This window comes from Lucilia cuprina, chromosome 6 (genome assembly GCF_022045245.1).
Source record: "Lucilia cuprina isolate Lc7/37 chromosome 6, ASM2204524v1, whole genome shotgun sequence".
In the NCBI taxonomy this organism is placed as follows: Eukaryota; Metazoa; Arthropoda; class Insecta; order Diptera; family Calliphoridae; genus Lucilia; species Lucilia cuprina.
Window position 1 is genome coordinate 38,485,773 of NC_060954.1, and position 21,608 is coordinate 38,507,380.

Here is a 21,608-nt window from a genome sequence, read left to right on the forward strand (position 1 = left end):
ATGGTTGCCAATATATTTATATTTCCTTTAACTTTATTCAAAATTATAAAAGTTAATTGTTTCGATATGTTGAGGTTGATGGGCTCCATGAACAGAAAATTTTCTGTTTACATTGTTTGTTGATTGTGTGTTGTCATCTTGGGCTGTCGCGTTTTAATTTTTTTAGAAGCACTAGTATTTGTTATAGTTATTGTATTTATTCTTTGTAATTTTTGTTTAAATTTGTATTATTTTGATTAAAATTTTGTTTTATGTGGTTAATGTGATTCTTGTTGTTTGTTTTGATCTTATGTTAAATGTTTGTTATTGTTAAAACGTCAAAATGTGAGACGAGATCAACGACAGGGTGGGTCGTATATAATAATAATGATTACGAAGGTAGGGTTACCAAAAGATACATAAGAGAAGGAAGAGAAATATGAACATTACAAAAACAACGAAACTTATCTCTTAAATAGAGGACAAATTTTCAAGGCCAAGGCTATAGGTACATTGACCCAAACTGTGTCAATATCCACTATATTATAAAAATCATGTTATGTTTTTTTTATTATGATATTTGTTTGTATGTTTTTCTGTTACTTTTCGTGTTTTAAATTTTAAGGAAAAACATAGGTAATAGACATGATAAGTTTTTTTTAATGCACAGTCTACAAGATAAACTTGCTAACGTAACATTGAAAGTTAAACTAAGAAAATATAAAATTTAAGGAATAGTGAACAGTGATTTTAAAAAATAGGAAGAACCTGAATGTGTTTAGTTATTTAAAATTTAAAATTTGATGAGGAAATTTGTGAGTATAAATTGAAGAATACGCTGGGAAATACAAATTTATTTAAATAGGTAAATTTTTATAATAGATTTGTGCCAGAGAGGATTAGGAAGCCACACAATAAAGTGAAAACGTCACCAATACGACGAGAATTCCCCAAACATCCTGCTACGGGCCAATAAGAATAAAAATATTTAAATTTAAAAGAATTAAACCGAAGGTAATAATGTTCATATAAAACTTCCTGATTATTGTTGACCCTGTAAATATAAAAAAATTGAATACGCCATCTACGGAGGGAAATTTGTACTAGGATCTATTCCACAAAGTGGGTCGTAGAGAACCCTTGATTAGAACCATTAAACCAGGACAAGAACCTGAAATTAGGATCCACACAAAAAAAAAAAATCCCAAAACATTGACTGTATAAAGAAAAAAAGGCATTAGGGTAGTGTTAAGTAGGGTAGATTTAGTACAAAATTTGTTTGTGATATGATAAGTTAGCTTTTAAGGATTATAGTTTTTGTCAGTGAAGTGTATTGTAAAAGGATAGAACTAAAAGAGTATAATATAAAGTAACAAACAAAGAAGATAATTAATGCTCAACACTAGGCTCTTAGGTGTCTTTCAGGGAGCTCCTTTAGGGACATAAAACAGAGTAAAGTGAATAAAATAGAAGAAATAAGAGGAAATTTTAACTCTTCAAAATTCACCTTTTAGTAATCCTTGTGTAGGCAAATTGTGTATTTTTTTTTGTATTGTGTAAAATAAGTTAGTGACATTGTTTAAATTGTATTTCCTGTTAGAATAAGTTTAATTTCAATTATTAATTAGTATTTTTTTTAGTTATTAATCTTTTATTTTGAAAAGTCATAATACTATTACAGTTTCCATTAAAGAGAATACTAAATATTTATTATGATTATTTTTCACTGTCTCTAATGGCATGTGATTTATAAAAAAAAAATCAATAAGAAAGATTTATAAAAAGATTTTAAAGAAAACATTGCGAATATCGTAATACGATTTGTTTAAACGTTAATATCTGGTCAAAAGACCGTTCGAATTAACCCAAAGGTTTTGATATTTTAGTATTTTAAAAGGAAACGCGTACAGAACATAATTTTTACAAAAGTAACTGACATTTTAACTTTTAAAGAATATCTATAAGACCTTTTTTTTTTTTAGTTGATTATAGTGAGAAACATTTTGATTTTTGTATTTATGTTTAAGTTTTATTTATGTTTAGGTTAAGTGTTTTATTCAATAAATGTTATGTGAAATAGAATTTGTATAAATATGTGTGGCTAATGATATAATTTCAGGTACAGTGGGCCGAAGATGAAATGAATGTGATGAGTTAGTAAGTTATTGGATTGGTTATTGTAGGGGTCATTCAAGGATGAAATGACTATGGTAGGGAGGGCAACGTATGTGGACTTAACATCTAATCCACAGTGAAATTGTTTGATGTTCTGGGTTAGTGAGACTAGTTTTTTTATGTTAGGTATTCGTTAGGGATTTTGTTTTGTTTATATTGTTTTTCTTGTATTTCTTATTGGTACAGTCTCTTGGTACTGTAGATGCGGGTTGGGTTCCCACGCCGAAAGTTTGGGCTAGACGAGGCGGCATCGAAGTACACCAGATCAAGAAAGAGGCTCATAACAATAATGGCGCCCAAGCAGAAAGTAGACAACCGGAAATGCAGTTTCAAATAAATGAATCTGTATTTTAAGTTGCATAAATAGGACGTGTACAACAGCTAAACGTGTGAAATGTTCAGTTATTAGGAATAGGCATAGAGAAAAATTTAAGTTAATTTGAAATCGGCCTAACAAAAATATTTGAAAAGTTAGTTTGCGTGTTTTGAATTAAACGTTTTTTTGTAGGTTATCGTCTGAATACAAGTGTCCTGTTTTTTTTTTATGATTCAGTTTGCATCTTGTATTGGGAAAATAGGAATAATATCAAGATAAATTAGTGTTTATCCTATAGAATATTATATAAATATAGTTGTAAATATGGATTTGCTTTGTTATTATTAAACCGGAAACCGGAAACATGAATCGGAAATTGTCCTGTTCTATGAAAGTGTTCAGTTTGCGTGTTTACGATTCATGTAGATGGAATAGATTTTTATACTAGAACATCATCAATTAGAGGAAAACGTTAAAAAAAGCCAACAACTATCATCATTACTCTTATTTTTTTCTGCAGGAATACCACTGTACCTGTTACTTTTTGTGTAAACTGTTTTATAGTCAAATATTATTGTGTTGTGAACGTTTTGTTTTGTAAAATATTATAGTATATGTATGTATTTTATCTTGTAATTATTGTTTTGTAAAATCATTTATATGTTTGTAGGTCACATAAAAAAGTGTAACGTTTATTTATGTTCAGATTTTAATGAATAGAATAAGTGTAATTTGTTAAGTGTAGGTATTTGTTTATTATATGTTTAATTTACTTATTTCTATAACAATTAAAAAAAAGTTACCATTATAAGAAAATTTTAAGTTTCAAGGAAAATAGAATTCCAAAATGCCATTAGGGAGAACACCAATGAATACAGATAGGGAACCTAGGGAACAAGGAAACATTATAGATATGTCAGCTACAATTTTAACACCACAAACTCACCAATCAGATAATATACAGTCGCAAACACCTACAGTAGTTCCTAATCAACAAACCGGAGCAATTCCAAAAACGTCAGTTCCTCCGGGACCATACAATTTTCCACCTCCGAATATTCCTCAAAATCGAAAAGGTTTTTCACCGGGAAATAATCCTAGAGTTTATGCTGGTCTTATCCGTGAAATTATTGCTGAAAATGTTAAAGATTACAGATCAGAACTCGAAGACAAAATTGATTTAAAGATAAAGGAAAGCTTGGAAGAAGGTTTTGGTAAAATGATTAGGGAAATAAAGAAAATGAACGTAACTAGTAGAATAAGCGACGGTGTTGAATCGTTAGCTAGTGAAGAAGTTGAAAAACGATCTACAATAGAAATGGCACCTACAAAGGGGAAGCCGGGGAATCAACCACATCCACAAAGACGGTTAGATTTTAGGGAATCAAATTCAAACATTGAGACTCCTCTTGAAAACGTTTCCCCAACGAATGATTATCCAAATAATAGACCAATTAGAAATCTAACCAGCGTAGACAAATGGGACATTAGTTTCGATGGAAATATGGAAAAATTGTATATCGATGATTTCATATTTCGCATCGAATATATGCTAAAATACCATAATTATGCATGGCAAGATGTACAGGGAGAATTCCATAAACTCTTAAAGGGAGATGCGAAGGACTGGTACTGGTTACTAGTCCAACAAAGATCCATCGAGTCCTGGGAGGAATTAAAGAAGGCACTCAGAGTTCAATATGGCTCTATAAGATCAGAGTATGAGCTTTTGAGAGACTTTGAGGAACGTAAACAACATCCAGGTGAATCTATAGATGATTATTTCTTAGCTATGCGAAGACTAAGGGCACGTTTGAAAAATCCATTACCAGAATATGAGGTGATAAGAATAATAAAGCGAAACGTAAAACAAAGTATATCACAAATCGTGTACTCAGTCCAAGTATTTTCGGTGGAACATCTGCGTGATACTTGTAAGGATGTTGAAAGGAATTATTTTCGCAAGCAAACTTTCAATACTCCACAAACCAGGTTCGTACCACAGAGAAGACAAGTAGAGGAAGTAGAAATAGGAATCGATAGAGAAAAGGAAACGGAATCAGTGGAGGAAATAAGATATAAAACTGACAGTACTTACAGGAAAACTAATAACATCAATACTGACAGAATACTGTGTTGGAACTGCAGATTGCCAGGTCATTTGTTTACAGACTGTCCCAGTGTTCAGAGAACATTATTTTGTTATAAATGTGGATTAACAGGTGTTGTTACTCCTAATTGTCCCAAATGTTCGGGAAACAAGATAGGGAGTGTGACGAAAGCGGCGGAGTCGCGCTCCACCCAAACTATAGCCGAACAACAGCCAATGTAGGCATTCAATGTGATGTGAGTGAACCTGAAAAGAGTAAAATGGAAGATGAGAAAGTGATAATAGTGAGGAAAAGTGATATGAAAGTAGTACAGGAAAATAAGAATAGAAGAATAGTAGGATCATATGATGAGCGTTTAAAAAAATACATGGAAGTTAGAAATAGGATTTTTAATACGGAAAATGACAATACAAAACTGGAAAGGATCAAAAGACTTAGGAAAAGATTTAAAAGTAAAAAAGCACTTTGTGATGAAATAGGCAATGTAGTCAGAAAATGTGATGATATAAACAACTATGATATCGATCCTAGAGCCTTTGCCGAGATAAAATTAGAGAATATATTAGTAAAAGGTCTCTTGGACAGTGGAGCCTCGATAAGTCTGCTTGGAAAAGATTGCGAAAAGATTATAGACAAGCTAAATAGTCCAATAAAACCAATTTTTTCTAACATACAAACTGCAGGTGGAAAACACTATCAAGTTCTGGGGAAAATTGATGTTATGGTAGAATATAATGGAAAAAAGAATATAATAGAATTCTACTTATGTCCTAATTTAATTCAGAATGCTTATTTAGGTGTAGATTTCTGGACGAAATTCCATATAGCCCCTAATTTGTTTCAATTATCGGAAATACAATTTGATAAATTGAAGGATCATTATCCCCTTGAATTGAAAGATGTAGAACAACATGAACTAACTGCTCAACAAAAGGATAAGTTAGTAAATGTTGTAAACAAATTTCGAACTTTTGAGAGAGATGGATTAGGTAGAACTAATCTAGAAATTCACACTATTGAGCTTATAGATAACACAACACCAGTCAAGGATAGATACTATCCGGTATCACCAGCTGTTCAGGAATTGATATATGCCGAAGTAGATAATATGTTGAAATTAGGTATTATAGAAGAGAGCAACAGTCCTTGGAGCAATAGATGTACTCTAGTTAGAAAACCAGAAAAAAATCGACTATGTCTAGATGCTAGGAAATTAAACGACAGGACAATCAAGGATGCTTATCCCATACAAAACATTGAGGGAATTCTAAGTAGACTTGACGAGACCTTTTACATCAGCAGTGTCGATTTAAAATTCGCTTTCTGGCAAATCAAACTGGAAGAGAAATCGAGAACATACACAGCTTTTACGATTCCAGGCCGACCACTATACCAATATGTTGTAATGCCATTTGGTTTATGCAACGCGGCGCAAAGACTGTGTAGGCTAATGGATAGGGTTATACCGCAAGAGTTAAGACAGAATGTTTTCATATATTTAGATGATTTGTTGATCATATCAGCAGACTTTGATAAACATTTAGAGTTGTTAGAGAAAGTAGCAGATTGTTTAAACAAGGCAAACCTAACCATAGGCCTAAGCAAATCAAAATTCTGTTTTAAAGAACTAAATTATTTAGGATTTATTGTAGGAGGGGGAATGATGAAAACAGATCCCAGGAAAATAGAGGCAATTCGAAATATACCGCTGCCTAAATCCGTAAGAGAAATCCGCAGTTTCTTAGGTACAGCGGGTTGGTACCGACGCTTTATTCGCGACTTCTCTTCATTAACCGCACCACTATCTGACCTCATAAAGAAAGGAACTAAATTTGAAATGACAGAAAAGGCAATCGAAAATTTTAACAAGTTGAAAACTGCGTTAACAACAGCACCTGTATTAGCACATCCGAATTTCAATAAGCGATTTTTCGTGCAATGTGACGCTTCGGATTATGCGGTCGGAGCAGTGTTGTTCCAAAAGGACGAGTTAGGCAACGAAAAACCCATTTCATTTTTTTCACAAAAGCTCATAGAAGCACAGAAAAACTACAGCGTTACCGAAAAGGAATGCTTAGCTGCTGTCCTAGCCATTAAACGATTCAGACCATACATTGAACTGATGCCTTTTACGGTGATAACAGACCATGCGAGCTTAAAGTGGCTGATGTCACTAAAAGATTTAAATGGAAGGTTAGCTAGATGGGCCTTGCAGTTACAAAGTTATGATTTTGAAATTGAACATTGTAAGGGAGCTGAGAACATTGTAGCAGATACGTTATCAAGATTGGTTGAGTCAATAGAAATAGATAGAGGAAAAATATTAGGTTTTGAAACGTTAGAATTCGAGTCGGAGGAGTACAAAGATTTATTAGATACTGTTAGGAAAAATCAAGAGAAATTGCCGGATATAAAGATAATGAATGACTTAGTATTTAAGAGAAATATAACTGATTATGAACTACAAGAATTTGAGTGGAAATTATGGATTCCAAGTTCATTAACACACATACTGATTAGGGAATCTCATGAACCAGAGGACAAAGCTCACGGAGGTATCAACAAAACCTTGCAACGTTTAAGAACAAAATACTACTGGCCTAATATGGTAACTCAGGTCAAACATTATATAAGAAATTGTACAACCTGTAAGGAAACGAAACCCACAAATACTATATTGAGACCGGAAATAGGAAAACAAGTAACAACAGATAGACCTTTTCAAAAGATTTACATTGATTTTCTTGGTAAATATCCAAGATCTAAAAGCGGAAATGCTTATATTTTCATAGTAGTTGATCATATGACCAAGTTTGTATTTTTAAAGGCAATGAAAGAAGCTACAACGGCAAATGTTGTGAGATTTCTAAAAGATCAAGTTTTCCATATATTTGGTGTACCAGAGGTTATCCATTCAGACAATGGACAACAATTTACTTCGAAAGAATTTGCAAGAATGATTGAAACATATCAGATAACACATCTAAGAACTGCTGTTTACTCTCCACAATCAAACGCTTCTGAGAGAGTAAATCAGAGTGTTTTGTCTGCCATCAGAGCATATATGGAAAATGATCACAGGGAATGGGATATTAACTTACCGGATATTGAGTTGTCTTTGCGCACATCTTGGCATTCTGCAACAGGTTGTAGTCCATTCTTCGCGTTGTTTGGACAAAATATGTTCACTTGCGGTTCGGACTACAAGTTAGCAAGACAATTGAAAGCTTTGGACGATAATGAAACCATAATTGAAAACTCTGATAGGATAAAACTAATAAGAGACAAAATGAAAGAGAACCTGGATAATGCATATAAGAAAAGTGCTTTAAGATATAACCGTGGGGCGAGAATAGTTAAATTTGTTCCTGGACAGGAAGTTTACAAAAGAAATTTTCTACTTAGCAACTTTAAGAACAACATTAACGCTAAATTTTGTAGAAAATTTACTAAATGTAGGATTGTGAAAGTGATAGGAAACAATATGTATGAATTGGAAACCTTAACAGGTACACCATTAGGTATTTTCCACGCAAAGGATATTAAACAATGAACATAATAAAGTGCAATATAGTTTATAAGGATCAAATGTGCAATATATTAGTGACAAATAATCAAATTTTTACTTACGAGTGCAATATTTATGTGTGCAATATTAGGTTAAGATTTGTGTTTTGTCATTGATGTATTAATTATTTCTTCCTTGATTATACAAAAATTGTTCTTCGTCCAGTGTTTAAGGTCCTTTGTGACTAAAATGGTACCAGTGAAAATTAGAAGGCCTACTCATATTCATACAAGACAGTAAATTGAGATACATTCCTAGGTTAAACATTCGTGGTGGATTGCCCGGCTAACTCTTTCAATGTAGTTTCGTGGGTGTAGCCTACGTTGGGCGCTGAAAGACATATGTGTAGCAAAAAAAAAAATTTTTTAAACCTACCTCACACTGTCGTCTCGGCAACAGGTCTTGATACGCCAGAGTTTTGTTGAGGTTGATGGGCTCCATGAACAGAAAATTTTCTGTTTACATTGTTTGTTGATTGTGTGTTGTCATCTTGGGCTGTCGCGTTTTAATTTTTTTAGAAGCACTAGTATTTGTTATAGTTATTGTATTTATTCTTTGTAATTTTTGTTTAAATTTGTATTATTTTGATTAAAATTTTGTTTTATGTGGTTAATGTGATTCTTGTTGTTTGTTTTGATCTTATGTTAAATGTTTGTTATTGTTAAAACGTCAAAATGTGAGACGAGATCAACGACAGGGTGGGTCGTATATAATAATAATGATTACGAAGGTAGGGTTACCAAAAGATACATAAGAGAAGGAAGAGAAATATGAACATTACAAAAACAACGAAACTTATCTCTTAAATAGAGGACAAATTTTCAAGGCCAAGGCTATAGGTACATTGACCCAAACTGTGTCAATATCCACTATATTATAAAATCATGTTATGTTTTTTTTATTATGATATTTGTTTGTATGTTTTTCTGTTACTTTTCGTGTTTTAAATTTTAAGGAAAAACATAGGTAATAGACATGATAAGTTTTTTTTAATGCACAGTCTACAAGATAAACTTGCTAACGTAACATTGAAAGTTAAACTAAGAAAATATAAAATTTAAGGAATAGTGAACAGTGATTTTAAAAAATAGGAAGAACCTGAATGTGTTTAGTTATTTAAAATTTAAAATTTGATGAGGAAATTTGTGAGTATAAATTGAAGAATACGCTGGGAAATACAAATTTATTTAAATAGGTAAATTTTTATAATAGATTTGTGCCAGAGAGGATTAGGAAGCCACACAATAAAGTGAAAACGTCACCAATACGACGAGAATTCCCCAAACATCCTGCTACGGGCCAATAAGAATAAAAATATTTAAATTTAAAAGAATTAAACCGAAGGTAATAATGTTCATATAAAACTTCCTGATTATTGTTGACCCTGTAAATATAAAAAAAATGAATACGCCATCTACGGAGGGAAATTTGTACTAGGATCTATTCCACAAAGTGGGTCGTAGAGAACCCTTGATTAGAACCATTAAACCAGGACAAGAACCTGAAATTAGGATCCACACAAAAAAAAAATCCCAAAACATTGACTGTATAAAGAAAAAAGGCATTAGGGTAGTGTTAAGTAGGGTAGATTTAGTACAAAATTTGTTTGTGATATGATAAGTTAGCTTTTAAGGATTATAGTTTTTTTGTCAGTGAAGTGTATTGTAAAAGGATAGAACTAAAAGAGTATAATATAAAGTAACAAACAAAGAAGATAATTAATGCTCAACACTAGGCTCTTAGGTGTCTTTCAGGGAGCTCCTTTAGGGACATAAAACAGAGTAAAGTGAATAAAATAGAAGAAATAAGAGGAAATTTTAACTCTTCAAAATTCACCTTTTAGTAATCCTTGTGTAGGCAAATTGTGTATTTTTTTTTGTATTGTGTAAAATAAGTTAGTGACATTGTTTAAATTGTATTTCCTGTTAGAATAAGTTTAATTTCAATTATTAATTAGTATTTTTTTAGTTATTAATCTTTTATTTTGAAAAGTCATAATACTATTACAGTTTCCATTAAAGAGAATACTAAATATTTATTATGATTATTTTTCACTGTCTCTAATGGCATGTGATTTATAAAAAAAAAATCAATAAGAAAGATTTATAAAAAGATTTTAAAGAAAACATTGCGAATATCGTAATACGATTTGTTTAAACGTTAATATCTGGTCAAAAGACCGTTCGAATTAACCCAAAGGTTTTGATATTTTAGTATTTTAAAAGGAAACGCGTACAGAACATAATTTTTACAAAAGTAACTGACATTTTAACTTTTAAAGAATATCTATAAGACCTTTTTTTTTTTTAGTTGATTATAGTGAGAAACATTTTGATTTTTGTATTTATGTTTAAGTTTTATTTATGTTTAGGTTAAGTGTTTTATTCAATAAATGTTATGTGAAATAGAATTTGTATAAATATGTGTGGCTAATGATATAATTTCAGGTACAGTGGGCCGAAGATGAAATGAATGTGATGAGTTAGTAAGTTATTGGATTGGTTATTGTAGGGGTCATTCAAGGATGAAATGACTATGGTAGGGAGGGCAACGTATGTGGACTTAACATCTAATCCACAGTGAAATTGTTTGATGTTCTGGGTTAGTGAGACTAGTTTTTTTATGTTAGGTATTCGTTAGGGATTTTGTTTTGTTTATATTGTTTTTCTTGTATTTCTTATTGGTACAGTCTCTTGGTACTGTAGATGCGGGTTGGGTTCCCACGCCGAAAGTTTGGGCTAGACGAGGCGGCATCGAAGTACACCAGATCAAGAAAGAGGCTCATAACAGATATCGATTAAAATATTTCTTTAAACTAAATTGAATTTTGCTAAATATCTAATTGCTTTTTTATTCCATCGTTTAAAAGCTTAAACCTTCTTAAATTTACACTAAAAACTTCTCTAAACAATTGCTAAATCTTTTAAAGATATATTATGTAGATTTTTTTAGGGGTTACGTAATTTTTGTCTAAAATTTGATGTGTAGCTTATGTAGACTTAAAAAGGTAACAGTAACATAACGGAATCGGTAACCCTTAGTTAATTCTAGTTTATTCTAAAATACATTTTTTGCGATTTATATAAATTAAATTGGATAGCAACCCAGCAAAAACTTGAAAAATAAAAAAATTTAAAAAAAATTAAAATCAGCTATTCACAACATATTCATTTACATCAACTATAAAGGCAAGTAGGTACTTACGCTCGCTTACAAATAGGGAGTTAAAAAAGTTGTTTTGTTACATAATTGTTTTCACGCCGAAAAACTATTTTCTTTCTATGTGTGGAAATACAGTTGCTCACTAACAAATGCAAAATAATACTTAAAAGTAATGCAGAAGATATGTAGTACAAGTTATCATCAAGTTTTTGCTGGGATAAAACTATATTTATTACAATTGTTTAATATTTTTTTCTCATGACCTTTTATTATAATAAAAAAACTATTTTTGAAACTTAACCGGCTTATAGTCGATTTAAGTTGCCGTCGAAGATCATAGTATCTGCCGCCGTTGACGTTGATATTTGCCAGCGCAGGTCTTTGACTACTTGACGCAAAAATGCTGCGAAAAAAATTCGATAAAATTTTGCAGCAGTAATAATAAAAAACTAAAAAGGACATTTAATCTAAATAAAAACAAAGTTATTTAAAGAATATTCAGAAAAAAGGACATTTTTTGTGTGGAAACAAAGAAGAATATGTCTTCCAGCTTATCGGACGTGTGCGGTGGTAGCAGTCGTGATGGCGTTGGTACCGGTGGAGTTAATAGTGGTGATTGGATTTGTAGCGATGTAACGTGAGTGTAAAGCATCGTGTGCTTTGGACGCTTATCAATCCACAACCAATAATAAATATACATACATATTAATTTATTTATAAAATCTAAACATGAAGAAAAATCACTAATATGTATTTTTTTACTTAATCCCGTTTCTTTTTGGTGAATGCCTTGCGCTTACACTATTAACCCCTAAACGTAATTGTGGGGTCGTTGTCGGGCATATCCGGCCAATGTGTATTTTTGTGTATAATCTTTTTACATATTTAGCTGTCGTCATTCGAATTTCGCTCGACGTCAGCAGTGTAACAAATGCCAACGTGATCGCAGCTTGGAACGCAGTAGTAGTGTGGGTAGCAGTGGTTCGAATAAAAAGAAATTGGGCACGGAAATCGGCAAAGCTGCAGCGGAGAAATCACGCGGTCTTTTTAGTGCCGAAGATTGGCAATGCAATAAATGTGCCAATGTTAATTGGGCCCGTCGTTCCACCTGTAATATGTGTAATGCTCCCAAGTTTTGTGATGTTGAGGAGAGAACAGGTGAGTAGTTGTAGAAAAATTGTTGTTGGAACTTGTGATAGCTACTCATAATTATTTTGAAGGTTTTGGAGGTGGATACAACGATCGCGGTGTGGTGGAATATAAAGAAAGGGAAGAATCAGACAGTGAGTATGATGAGTTTGGCCGCTTAAAGAAGCGTAGAAAGAGTTCTTATAATAATGATGAAATTCGAATTAAAAATAATGCAAATAAAGAAAAATCCAATGTTGATGAGGCAGACGAAGATGACGAAGAAGAGGAAGAAGATGGAGATGATGACGATTTAGCTAAATACAATCTATTTAGTGATGATGAGGAGGTTTTGCCATCTGTTAAATCAGAAAATTCCAAAGCTGGGGAAAATAATTCAAAGGAAATTTTAAACAAATCGTCAAATGAAAAAGATAAATCCAATAATAGACGGTCAAGATCAAAAACTCGTTCAGATGTTAGAAGACGTCAATCATATTCATCCTCCCGAGGCTCATCCTCTTCTAGATCTACCTCATCAACGTCATCCTCTTCATCGTCATCATCTTCGTCGTCTTCCTCTTCCTCCACATCATCATCTTCACAGCACTCAAAATCACGCGAACGTATTCGTTCAAAAAAACGTTCGTCTTCACGTTCTCGCAGTCGTAGTCGCACAAGGTCAGCATCGAAACGACAAAGATCCTCCTCCCGTGATGGTAATACAAAAAAACGATCTCATGAAAAATTAAAGTTGTCCACTACTGAACGACATCGCGGATATTCTTCAAAATCTCGCTCCAAATCGCGTAGTTCCCATCACAGCTCTCTATCGCCCTCCTCTACTAAGCGCAATCGGAATTCCAGCTCTTTGCGGAAACGCTCACGTTCGCCGCGTTCATCGCATCGCAAGAGAACAACACGCTCCCGCTCGGTGACACCCAAACGTAGACGTTGATCGTAGTGACGATGCTAACCAGTGATGTTGAAAAGTAGAAAATTATGAAAATTATTTTTAAACAATGCACTTGTTTTTATATATATATAGTAAGATGATAATGATGTCCACACACACTTTATTCCAAAAAACCAGAAAACGATTTAAAAGCAAGCAAAGACAAATAATGAAATGAGCTTTTCTTAAAGCTTTGTAAGAAAATTTCAAAGTTGTTTTATTTAATCGTTTGTTAGGTGATCGTAATTTATTATCTAATGTTGAATTTGATAAATTTATGTTTTTTACTTAGTCCTTACGATTCCCCCAGAGCGAAGAAAGGTATTCCAATAAAAACGGAGTAATAAGGAGCATTTTCATGTTAATCTGCATAACGATTCTAGATTTGTGTGTAATCTGCATAACGATTCTAGATTTGTTTTTAAAGTTATAATTTTAGTGACGGAGCATCGAAGTGCGGAAAAAAGAATTATAAATTCAAATTATTTTGTTTTAATTTCTATATAACATTTACTATTAACAGCAATAATTAATTAATATTTTATTAGTTCATCCTTCTTCGCTGCTGCTTTCGTTTCCTCCCTAAAGAGTTTCAATTCTTCCAATTGTTTTTTGTGCTCTTCTATCTCTTCCTTGGTAACAGTCACTGGTATATCCAAATCAATTTGTTCCTGGCGTATAAATTCCATTTTTTTAATGGCATCTTCCAAAAATGGTATCTGTTGCTCTTCCAATGTCTTACGATACTCATTCAACCTTTCCTGTTTCAATTGCTCGCAATGTATGTCGGTCAGTTTTTGTAAGGATTCTTTACGGGTAATCCAGTGGAATTCTACTGGTGGTGGTTTGTAGACTAAATCTAATTTTTCTAAAATCCACTCAAAACGTCTGTAATCCCAACGTCTTAGATACTTAAGGAACTTCTTGCGTTTCTCGATTAATTCCTTAAGTTGTACTTTGCGTTTTTTGTCGCGGGGATGTTCCTGCATATACTCTTGATAACGTCTAATGGTAGCAGTCATTCGGGCCACTAAAATTAATTTATTAAAACAAACTTTAAGTTTGAATAGAATGGTAGAACTTACATCTCGCTTCCATGGAGCCAAAATCTAAAGGATGTCTTTGCACTTCCTTAATCATCTGCTCACGATAGAAGTTGGTGGTAAGATAATTAGGATTATTACCTAATTCAAATAAGGAACGTACCATGGCATCAGCTCTAAAAGAAGTAAAAATTTTAGTCTTGTCTATCATACATAAAGAGCAACTTACGTTTCCAATTCCTTTGATTTGTCAAAACCTTTCATTAGTGTCTGACCATTAACTGCTGGCAGTTTGCTGCAATCACCACTTTTGGCTGGATCAATAGATTGTATCTTTTCGGGTCTTACCCATTTTATTTTTAAATCTGACTTAAAGGCATATTGACGCACCAATTGTCGATTTGCAATTAATGTGCCGGTACGTAATAAAGGTGTTATGTTCATTTTATTAAAATATTTATTTAAAATTAAATGAAATTATTACGCTGCTTTGCACAGGGGTAATGAAAAATAATAAAATTATGTGCAAAAAGAGGTTATGTCACAAACAGCTGTTTGTGGTGCTATAAAAAAGAGTGATGCCAAACGTAAATAAAATTAATGGAAAAAAGGTAAACAAATGACTAAAATAAAAAAAATATATAAAATGAAATGGTTTAAATTTTTTTATAAAATAAACATTTTTATACAATTTTTAAATTATTGTAATAAATAAAATTATATTTATATAGATAGATTATATCTATATAAATTTTTATATATGTCTACATATTTATGACAAGTAGGCATCACTTCCCATCAACCGGCAGCTGTCGAATAATGCTGTAATTTGTGTTAATAATTTCAAGTGAATGCAGCAAAATGTAAACAAAGATTTTTATACTATTTCATAAAATAAAAACTCAAAATTACTTTTTATATATGAATTTTTTAATAAATTTTGTAACATTTAATGACCTAACAGAATTTTTCTAATATCTCACAGAGATTAGCGACTTTACTTCTTCTGTTCCAATAAATATTTGCCTTTGGGTTTCAATTTTGCTTGCATAACCTTTTGTCTTTCGGCAGCTTGCTGTTCCTGCAATTGTTTATAACGTTGTTTGGCCATATCTAATTCCTTGTTCATGGTGACAATTTTTGCAGCGATTTCCTGCTGTTTAATTAAACGTTTCCTTTGATTTGACTAAAAAGAGATAAAAATGTTTTTGTTTGTATATTTAAAATTTTAAAGTAGATTCTTATGGTAAATACTCACGCCTAAGGGTGTGGGACGACCATCCAAGAAAGTATAATCGGGTAAATTGGTTAAAGGTCCAAACTCATTGGGATTTTCGGGCAAGCCCTGTTCTTCACGCCACTTTTGATCTAGTGCCAGTCTAGCTGTGCACGAGATATTTCTAGCTACAATTTGATTTTAAAAATGTTAGCAGTTTCTTAATGTGGCGTTTTTTATTAACAGTTTTTCATTTACCCATAGTGCTTTTAATTAATTGTGTGGAGGTTTTGGTAATTTTCAACATCTTCCAAGTATTTTTTAATTAAAAACTCTTTAAAATAACTTTATTTACAAAATTACTAAAATATTAACCTCTTATTAACTTTTATAGCAAATGTTTAAACATCTAAGCTAGCAAATGTTGAACTGACGGCGTCAGTCTCCTTAATAGTCAGATGCGGATTCATGTTAGTTTTTTAATTGTAATTTCATAATTTAAACAAAATTTATATGTTAAACTTAAAATTTTTCTTTAACTATTTTTTAAATTTTATTTCATAATTAAACAAAAATTTAAATTTTATAAAAACTAATTATTCACAAAAAAAAAATACAAAATAATTTTAACAATTTAAATTTGAAATTAAATTATTACTAAAATTTTAAAAATGTTTATAAAAATAAATATGAAAGATAAGTCCATGACATAATGAAGTATTGTAGTGATGCAGTCACCTTTCTAAGTGGGCCCTGGATAAGTCCAAGGATGGGATAGTTATTTAAATTGAAACTAATTTTTTTACAAAATAACCCTGAATTTAAAAAACAAATGGCAGGAACATTTTTAAAAATATTTTTATTTGAAAATTTAAAAACATTATTTATACTAAAAATAAACAAACAATAACTTAAAACATTATTCCTCCATTTCATCAGGTATTTCCGAATCTTCAATGGTCTTTGTCGATGGTATATAAACTTTAAAGGCAAATTTCGATTTGACAAATGAACCGGTATTCAATACCGTACAACCGTGTTGTGATGTCGAAAAACTTTGACACGAATCACCAATAACTATTAAATCCGGCAACGGATATAGCCACAATGCGGCATCATAATCCCAATGCACTGGCATGGCTATAGGGTGAATTGGTGTTAAGTGACCCTGACATATAAGGGTACGCGCAAAGTGTTGTTCAATCTTGGACGTATCTGGGGGGAAATGTAAAGTATTACGACAAAATTTCGCCATCAAATCGAGACGACAAACGACAATTTGTTGTGTGCAATATTGCAGACGACACGGATTGGTCGCCAAACGTGTGCGAGGCCAAACCTTAAGCAAACCGGCCGCTAAGGTATTTGGTATAGGTGAACGAGGAAAAATATTGGGCGCAGCAGGATCCTCACAAGAAGGTATGAGTATAAGTTCGGTTTGTTTTTTAAGTTGTTCACAGCCATTTGCCAGGGCACCCAAGGCATTGAGATGTTGCTTTAAGGCATGATGTTGTCTTTCGCTGGCCGCAAATGGTCCCATGAGCACTATAGCTACTGGAGGGCAAGAGTCATAACCCACAAATAACATACGTAGTTTTTCCATAACTACCGGTACATCTAATCGGACATCTGAGAGAAAAACTATAGTAGCTTCTGTATTGGTTCTCTCTAATTCCTGTAGCCGAGTAGAGTATTTTAGTAATTTAGTAGATTCTCCTCCCCAACTATTTTGAGTGCCAAAGAAAGCTCGACTACTGGCTGCAGGTTCAGCAGGAGGAAATCCCAAACCATCAACTAATAATAATTTATAGTTAATAATATAAAATCTTGAACTTTAATAATCAATATGCCTACCTTTTAAAACTCCTCCATTATAGCAACCTTCAGCTAAAACAAAGCATCCCTCACAGAAGAAGCCTGCATGAAATCTAGCCGCACTTAAATCCAATTCGACACAACCCGTAGGATCTTCTATATAGAATTTTCCCTCCTTCAATTGGGTTAACAAACCTAAAACGACTGCCTCCTCAACCGAAGAGTTGGCTAATAGGTTTTCACAATACAACAGTTTAAATTTCTTTGCTCTCGATTCTGAGGTAACTCCATTTTCAATAACTGCTGGTGCAAACAACTCATGTCTCAAAGTTTTTTGCAATAACATTTCATAACGCTGTCTCAGTTGTCCAGACTTTAAAGAAGGCTTTGCCAAAATACATCTTTGTCCCTGATCCAGTTCAAATTTTTTGTTCATTTTATTGTAAACATATCGGGGAACATCAAATGCATTTATCACTGAAAATACCGCTTCACCTTCATCCAGACCTACACGATTTATTTCATTGATGGCTTTTTCCAAAGCTGCTCTCTCTACATGAGCAGATTTTAAACGTTGGCTTTGTAGATTTTCAGTGATTATCGTCAACCATTTGTCACGTTCATCCTCTTCGAATGGCAGCAATTGTTCCGCCAGGAATACACTATTCTCGGATCTTATTAGAAATCCACTTATTTTAAAGGAATTTGTTATTTTCTTTTTTAATTTTGCCAAGTCGTCCATTGTTTTCGGTATTTGTTAAATTTGTGGTAAAAAATGTTTGCAAAAAACAACAAACAAAAGATGTAAACAAAATTAAAATTTTCTGATTAGTGTCAAAAAATTGCGCCACTTTTGCAATATACGTGTTGCCAGATTGCCAACACGAGTATTGATCGAGGAAATATTTAGGAAAAAGATTTGAAACTTTTTTGGGAAACTTTTGATTTTTGTGTCTTAGAGAAAGAGAAAGAAATATCTTTCTTTCGCACACAAAATAAAAATTTTCTTAACAAAAGTTTCCCAGTGTAAAAATTAATTTATTGTTAATAAAGGTGGAAGTTGTTGTTGTAACAGCTCGACTGTGGCCGATGATACAGTCGCTGTCGCTGGGTTGACAATCTTTGGCGAGTATGACTCGGTTCGTTCCGGAGCGAAGATCCAATTGTCGTGGGAACGAAGGTGGAAGTAACCAATAGGGGTTGTGCTCGGCAACACAATGTTGAAATAGTGTATGTAATTAGGATTCTATAGTTGAAACGAAAAGTCGACTTTTCGATTTTCTCATTTGGGTCATTTGGGTAAAAGTCGACTTTTTGCATTTAGATAAAAGTCGACTTTTCAACTTTTTTTATTTTATGCAAAGTCGATTTTTCAACTTTTCGACTTTTTTCAGTTAGTTAAAAGTCGAATTTTAGTATTTTGTAATTAGTCGACTTTTCGACTATTTTTTACTTTCCGACTTTTTTTTGACTTTTTCTGACTTTTTTCGACTATTTTCGACTTTTTGACTATTTTCGACTTTTCGACTATTTTTGACCTTTTCCGACTTTTTGACTATTTTCGACTTTTTCCGACTTTTCAAGTATTTTCGACTACTCGACTATTTTTGTCTTTTTTCGACTTTTCAACTATTTTAGACATTTTAACTTTTTCCGACTTTTAACCTATTTTTGACTTTTTCCGACTTTTTGACTATTTTCGACTTTTGACTTTTCGACTATTTCCGACTTTTTAACTATTTCTGACTTTTTCCGATTTTTCGACTATTTTCGACTTTTGACTTTTCGACTATTTCCAACTTTTTAACTATTTCTGACTTTTTTCGATTTTTCAATTTTTTTCCGATTTTTAGACTATTTTCGACTTTTGCCGACTTTTTGACTATTTTTGACTTTTTCCGACTTTTTGACTTTTTTCGATTTTTTAATTTTTTCGACTTTTCGATTTTTTGACTTTTTCCGACTTTTTGACTTATTTGGACATTCCAGTTTTTATTTCCAAAGTCAACTTTTCGACCTTTTCCAAAGACGATAGTCGAGTTATCGACTTTTTTCGAACAATATAGTCGACTTCGACTTTTTTTACAAAAAAGGCGATTGTTCGAAAGTCGATTTATAGAACCCTATTTGTAACTCGTCTGCCGCGAAAAGCTTAGCAATATACAACTTTTGACGCGTCCGCAGCTGATCATTGTTTTATTTTGTTTTGTATAGAATAAAAATATACTAATATAAAATAAATTTCACCAACAATGAAAGAAAAATATTAAAAATTTAAACAAGAGTCGTAATTCAGGTCTGAGTTGGGGAACAACTCTCGCATCATCGCGATTATTTCTTAAACTCGTTCTGGCTTGTGTTAACTCCTTGTAAATGAACACAAAATATAAATGTAATACCTATTAATAGTCATAGCTTTCACTTTTAAAAAGTACTTAATCATAAATAACTCATTACTAAATAATAATATCAGTATTTAATCCTACGTGAATATGTTGTGCAAACACAAAATTTATTTATCACGCAAATAATTCAAACTTAAAGAATTTTTTGTTTTAAAATTCTCTTAGTTAGAAGGGATTTTAAATTAATAGCTTTGATGTTTACACATATGTATATAAGTGTGAAATATATCTCACAATTATAAATCTCTATTAAAATCACCTTTTCACATTAAATCGTCATTAAATCATTTTATGTACTAAAATCGAAAGTGTTAAATTAAACTCAATACCTCAGCTATGTGGTCACTAATCAATCTATGTTTCCAATTCCAATTGACATTCAACGTAATCCAATTTTACATCAGTGTTTAATCATTTAAAGCAATGAATACCAATATGGGAATCGTTGGATATGAAGAACAAACATCATTAATAAATTATGAGAAATTTTGAACATAAATGACATACATGACCTATTTACAAGAATAAATCACAAAATTCATTGACAAACAATTGTGTCAAAAGGTATTATTCGATTACATATAACCACCCAGCAGTTCGACGGGACAGTCCCGAACTGACCACTTAACCTAGCACTTGTGGTAGCCCCTAGCCACCTGATTACCCAGGTGACCGACCATTTTAACATGGGCTTGTCCTACGAGGAAGTCAATCGTCACTCTACACCCTACAAAGAGATAGTAAAGAGACGATTGCCTCCGCTCTCGCTTACAAATGGGACACTAAAGTGACGACTGTCTTCATTCTCGATTACAAAGAGTTTATTTGCGACGAAAGACCAAAAAAAAAATACGAAACTGGCAAGGATGGGTGTTACCCAGCTGATCTCCCAACTTATTAGTAGGCTTTTGACTAATAGAGTCAAATTTCTACCATGGGAATGCACTCCACAATGAAGAGTCTTATCACCTCTCCTATGGAATATTTCCATCCACTCATTACTCATGGAACTCGATTCTATAAAGGGCAATACCATTGCATATGCGAATGACGTAGCGGTTGCTGTCTCTGGCAAACATCTAACCACCATCTCACAATGTCTGCAACAATCACTGAGCCGACTGAGTTGATGTAGCTACAACAGTGGTCTCAGTGTCAATCCTGGGAAAACCGAACTTGTTCTGTAATCAAATAGATACAAGATTCCTTTCTTTCCTCATCCTCGCCTGATTGGCGAAGAGCTTAAACTCTCTGACAGTGCAAAATACTTAGGTATCATTCTTGATTATAAACTACTATGGAATATGAACATCAAAGCGAGGGCCTCTGAGGCATCTATCGCGTTGTACGCATGTAGGAAGGCCATTGGTAAGAACCGGGGAATTAGTTTCAAGACTGCAAAATGGATCTTCGACATGTTTATAAAGCCTATTCCGATGTATGGAGCGCTTGTCTGGTGGAAAACTTTGGAAAAATCCACCTACTGCAATCATACTGAAGGAATAATGCGAGCTTCTGCACTAATTATAACTGGTTTTAAACTCGGAACTCAGACTTTATGCTGCCGGAATATAGAAGCTAAACCGACATGTTCATTCTGCTATCATGGGGAGTATGACTAACATCCCCAATAATTTAGATTACTGCTCTCCCACGCTCCTTTCGGACAATAGATTCACTGTTAACAGGGCACTGTATTATAGGTACGCATACATGAAGACTAAATCTTCCATAC

At 32.8% G+C, this 21,608-nt stretch overlaps 4 protein-coding genes across 4 annotated transcripts; 1 reads left to right on the forward strand and 3 right to left on the reverse strand.

Moving 5' to 3' along the window:
* Positions 1-11,681: 11,681 nt before the first annotated feature.
* Positions 11,682-13,598, forward strand: LOC111677209 (zinc finger Ran-binding domain-containing protein 2). The gene is made up of 3 exons (XM_023438297.2): positions 11,682-11,948; positions 12,201-12,469; positions 12,532-13,598. Exons 1-3 carry the CDS (start codon positions 11,851-11,853, stop codon positions 13,395-13,397), a joined length of 1,233 nt encoding a protein of 410 aa, XP_023294065.2. The 5' UTR covers positions 11,682-11,850; the 3' UTR covers positions 13,398-13,598.
* On the reverse strand, positions 13,565-14,953 carry LOC111677210 (28S ribosomal protein S15, mitochondrial). The gene is made up of 3 exons (XM_023438298.2): positions 14,667-14,953; positions 14,480-14,613; positions 13,565-14,424 (listed from the first exon to the last, which is right to left on the reverse strand). The coding sequence occupies exons 1-3, from the start codon at positions 14,879-14,881 to the stop codon at positions 13,928-13,930; spliced, it is 846 nt and encodes a 281-aa protein (XP_023294066.2). The 5' UTR covers positions 14,882-14,953; the 3' UTR covers positions 13,565-13,927.
* Positions 14,954-15,345: 392 nt separating this feature from the next.
* On the reverse strand, positions 15,346-16,102 carry LOC111677229 (39S ribosomal protein L52, mitochondrial). The gene is made up of 3 exons (XM_023438320.2): positions 15,912-16,102; positions 15,696-15,841; positions 15,346-15,623 (listed from the first exon to the last, which is right to left on the reverse strand). Exons 1-3 carry the CDS (start codon positions 15,958-15,960, stop codon positions 15,435-15,437), a joined length of 384 nt encoding a protein of 127 aa, XP_023294088.2. The 5' UTR covers positions 15,961-16,102; the 3' UTR covers positions 15,346-15,434.
* A 397-nt stretch (positions 16,103-16,499) lies between these two features.
* Positions 16,500-18,304, reverse strand: LOC111677223 (DNA polymerase epsilon subunit 2). The gene is made up of 2 exons (XM_023438315.2): positions 17,508-18,304; positions 16,500-17,447 (listed from the first exon to the last, which is right to left on the reverse strand). The coding sequence occupies exons 1-2, from the start codon at positions 18,208-18,210 to the stop codon at positions 16,573-16,575; spliced, it is 1,578 nt and encodes a 525-aa protein (XP_023294083.2). The 5' UTR covers positions 18,211-18,304; the 3' UTR covers positions 16,500-16,572.
* Between the last annotated feature and the right edge of the window lie 3,304 nt (positions 18,305-21,608).

Bases quoted from the DNA above. Each gene is read 5' to 3' on its own strand.
- LOC111677223 (XM_023438315.2), bottom strand. From the start codon at position 18,210: ATGGACGACTTGGCAAAATTAAAAAAGAAAATAACAAATTCCTTTAAA. The intron at 17,448-17,507 runs GTAGGCATATTG...AATTATTATTAG, and splicing joins TAATGGAGGAGTTTTAAAAG to TTGATGGTTTGGGATTTCCT.
- LOC111677210 (XM_023438298.2), bottom strand. From the start codon at position 14,881: ATGAACATAACACCTTTATTACGTACCGGCACATTAATTGCAAATCGA. The intron at 14,614-14,666 runs GTAAGTTGCTCT...TACTTCTTTTAG, and splicing joins AAATCAAAGGAATTGGAAAC to AGCTGATGCCATGGTACGTT. The intron at 14,425-14,479 runs GTAAGTTCTACC...AATTAATTTTAG, and splicing joins TGGCTCCATGGAAGCGAGAT to TGGCCCGAATGACTGCTACC.
- LOC111677229 (XM_023438320.2), bottom strand. From the start codon at position 15,960: ATGTTGAAAATTACCAAAACCTCCACACAATTAATTAAAAGCACTATG. The intron at 15,842-15,911 runs GTAAATGAAAAA...ATCAAATTGTAG, and splicing joins ATTAATTAAAAGCACTATGG to CTAGAAATATCTCGTGCACA. The intron at 15,624-15,695 runs GTGAGTATTTAC...ATCTCTTTTTAG, and splicing joins GTCGTCCCACACCCTTAGGC to TCAAATCAAAGGAAACGTTT.
- LOC111677209 (XM_023438297.2), top strand. From the start codon at position 11,851: ATGTCTTCCAGCTTATCGGACGTGTGCGGTGGTAGCAGTCGTGATGGC. The intron at 11,949-12,200 runs GTGAGTGTAAAG...TTACATATTTAG, and splicing joins TGGATTTGTAGCGATGTAAC to CTGTCGTCATTCGAATTTCG. The intron at 12,470-12,531 runs GTGAGTAGTTGT...ATTATTTTGAAG, and splicing joins TGATGTTGAGGAGAGAACAG to GTTTTGGAGGTGGATACAAC.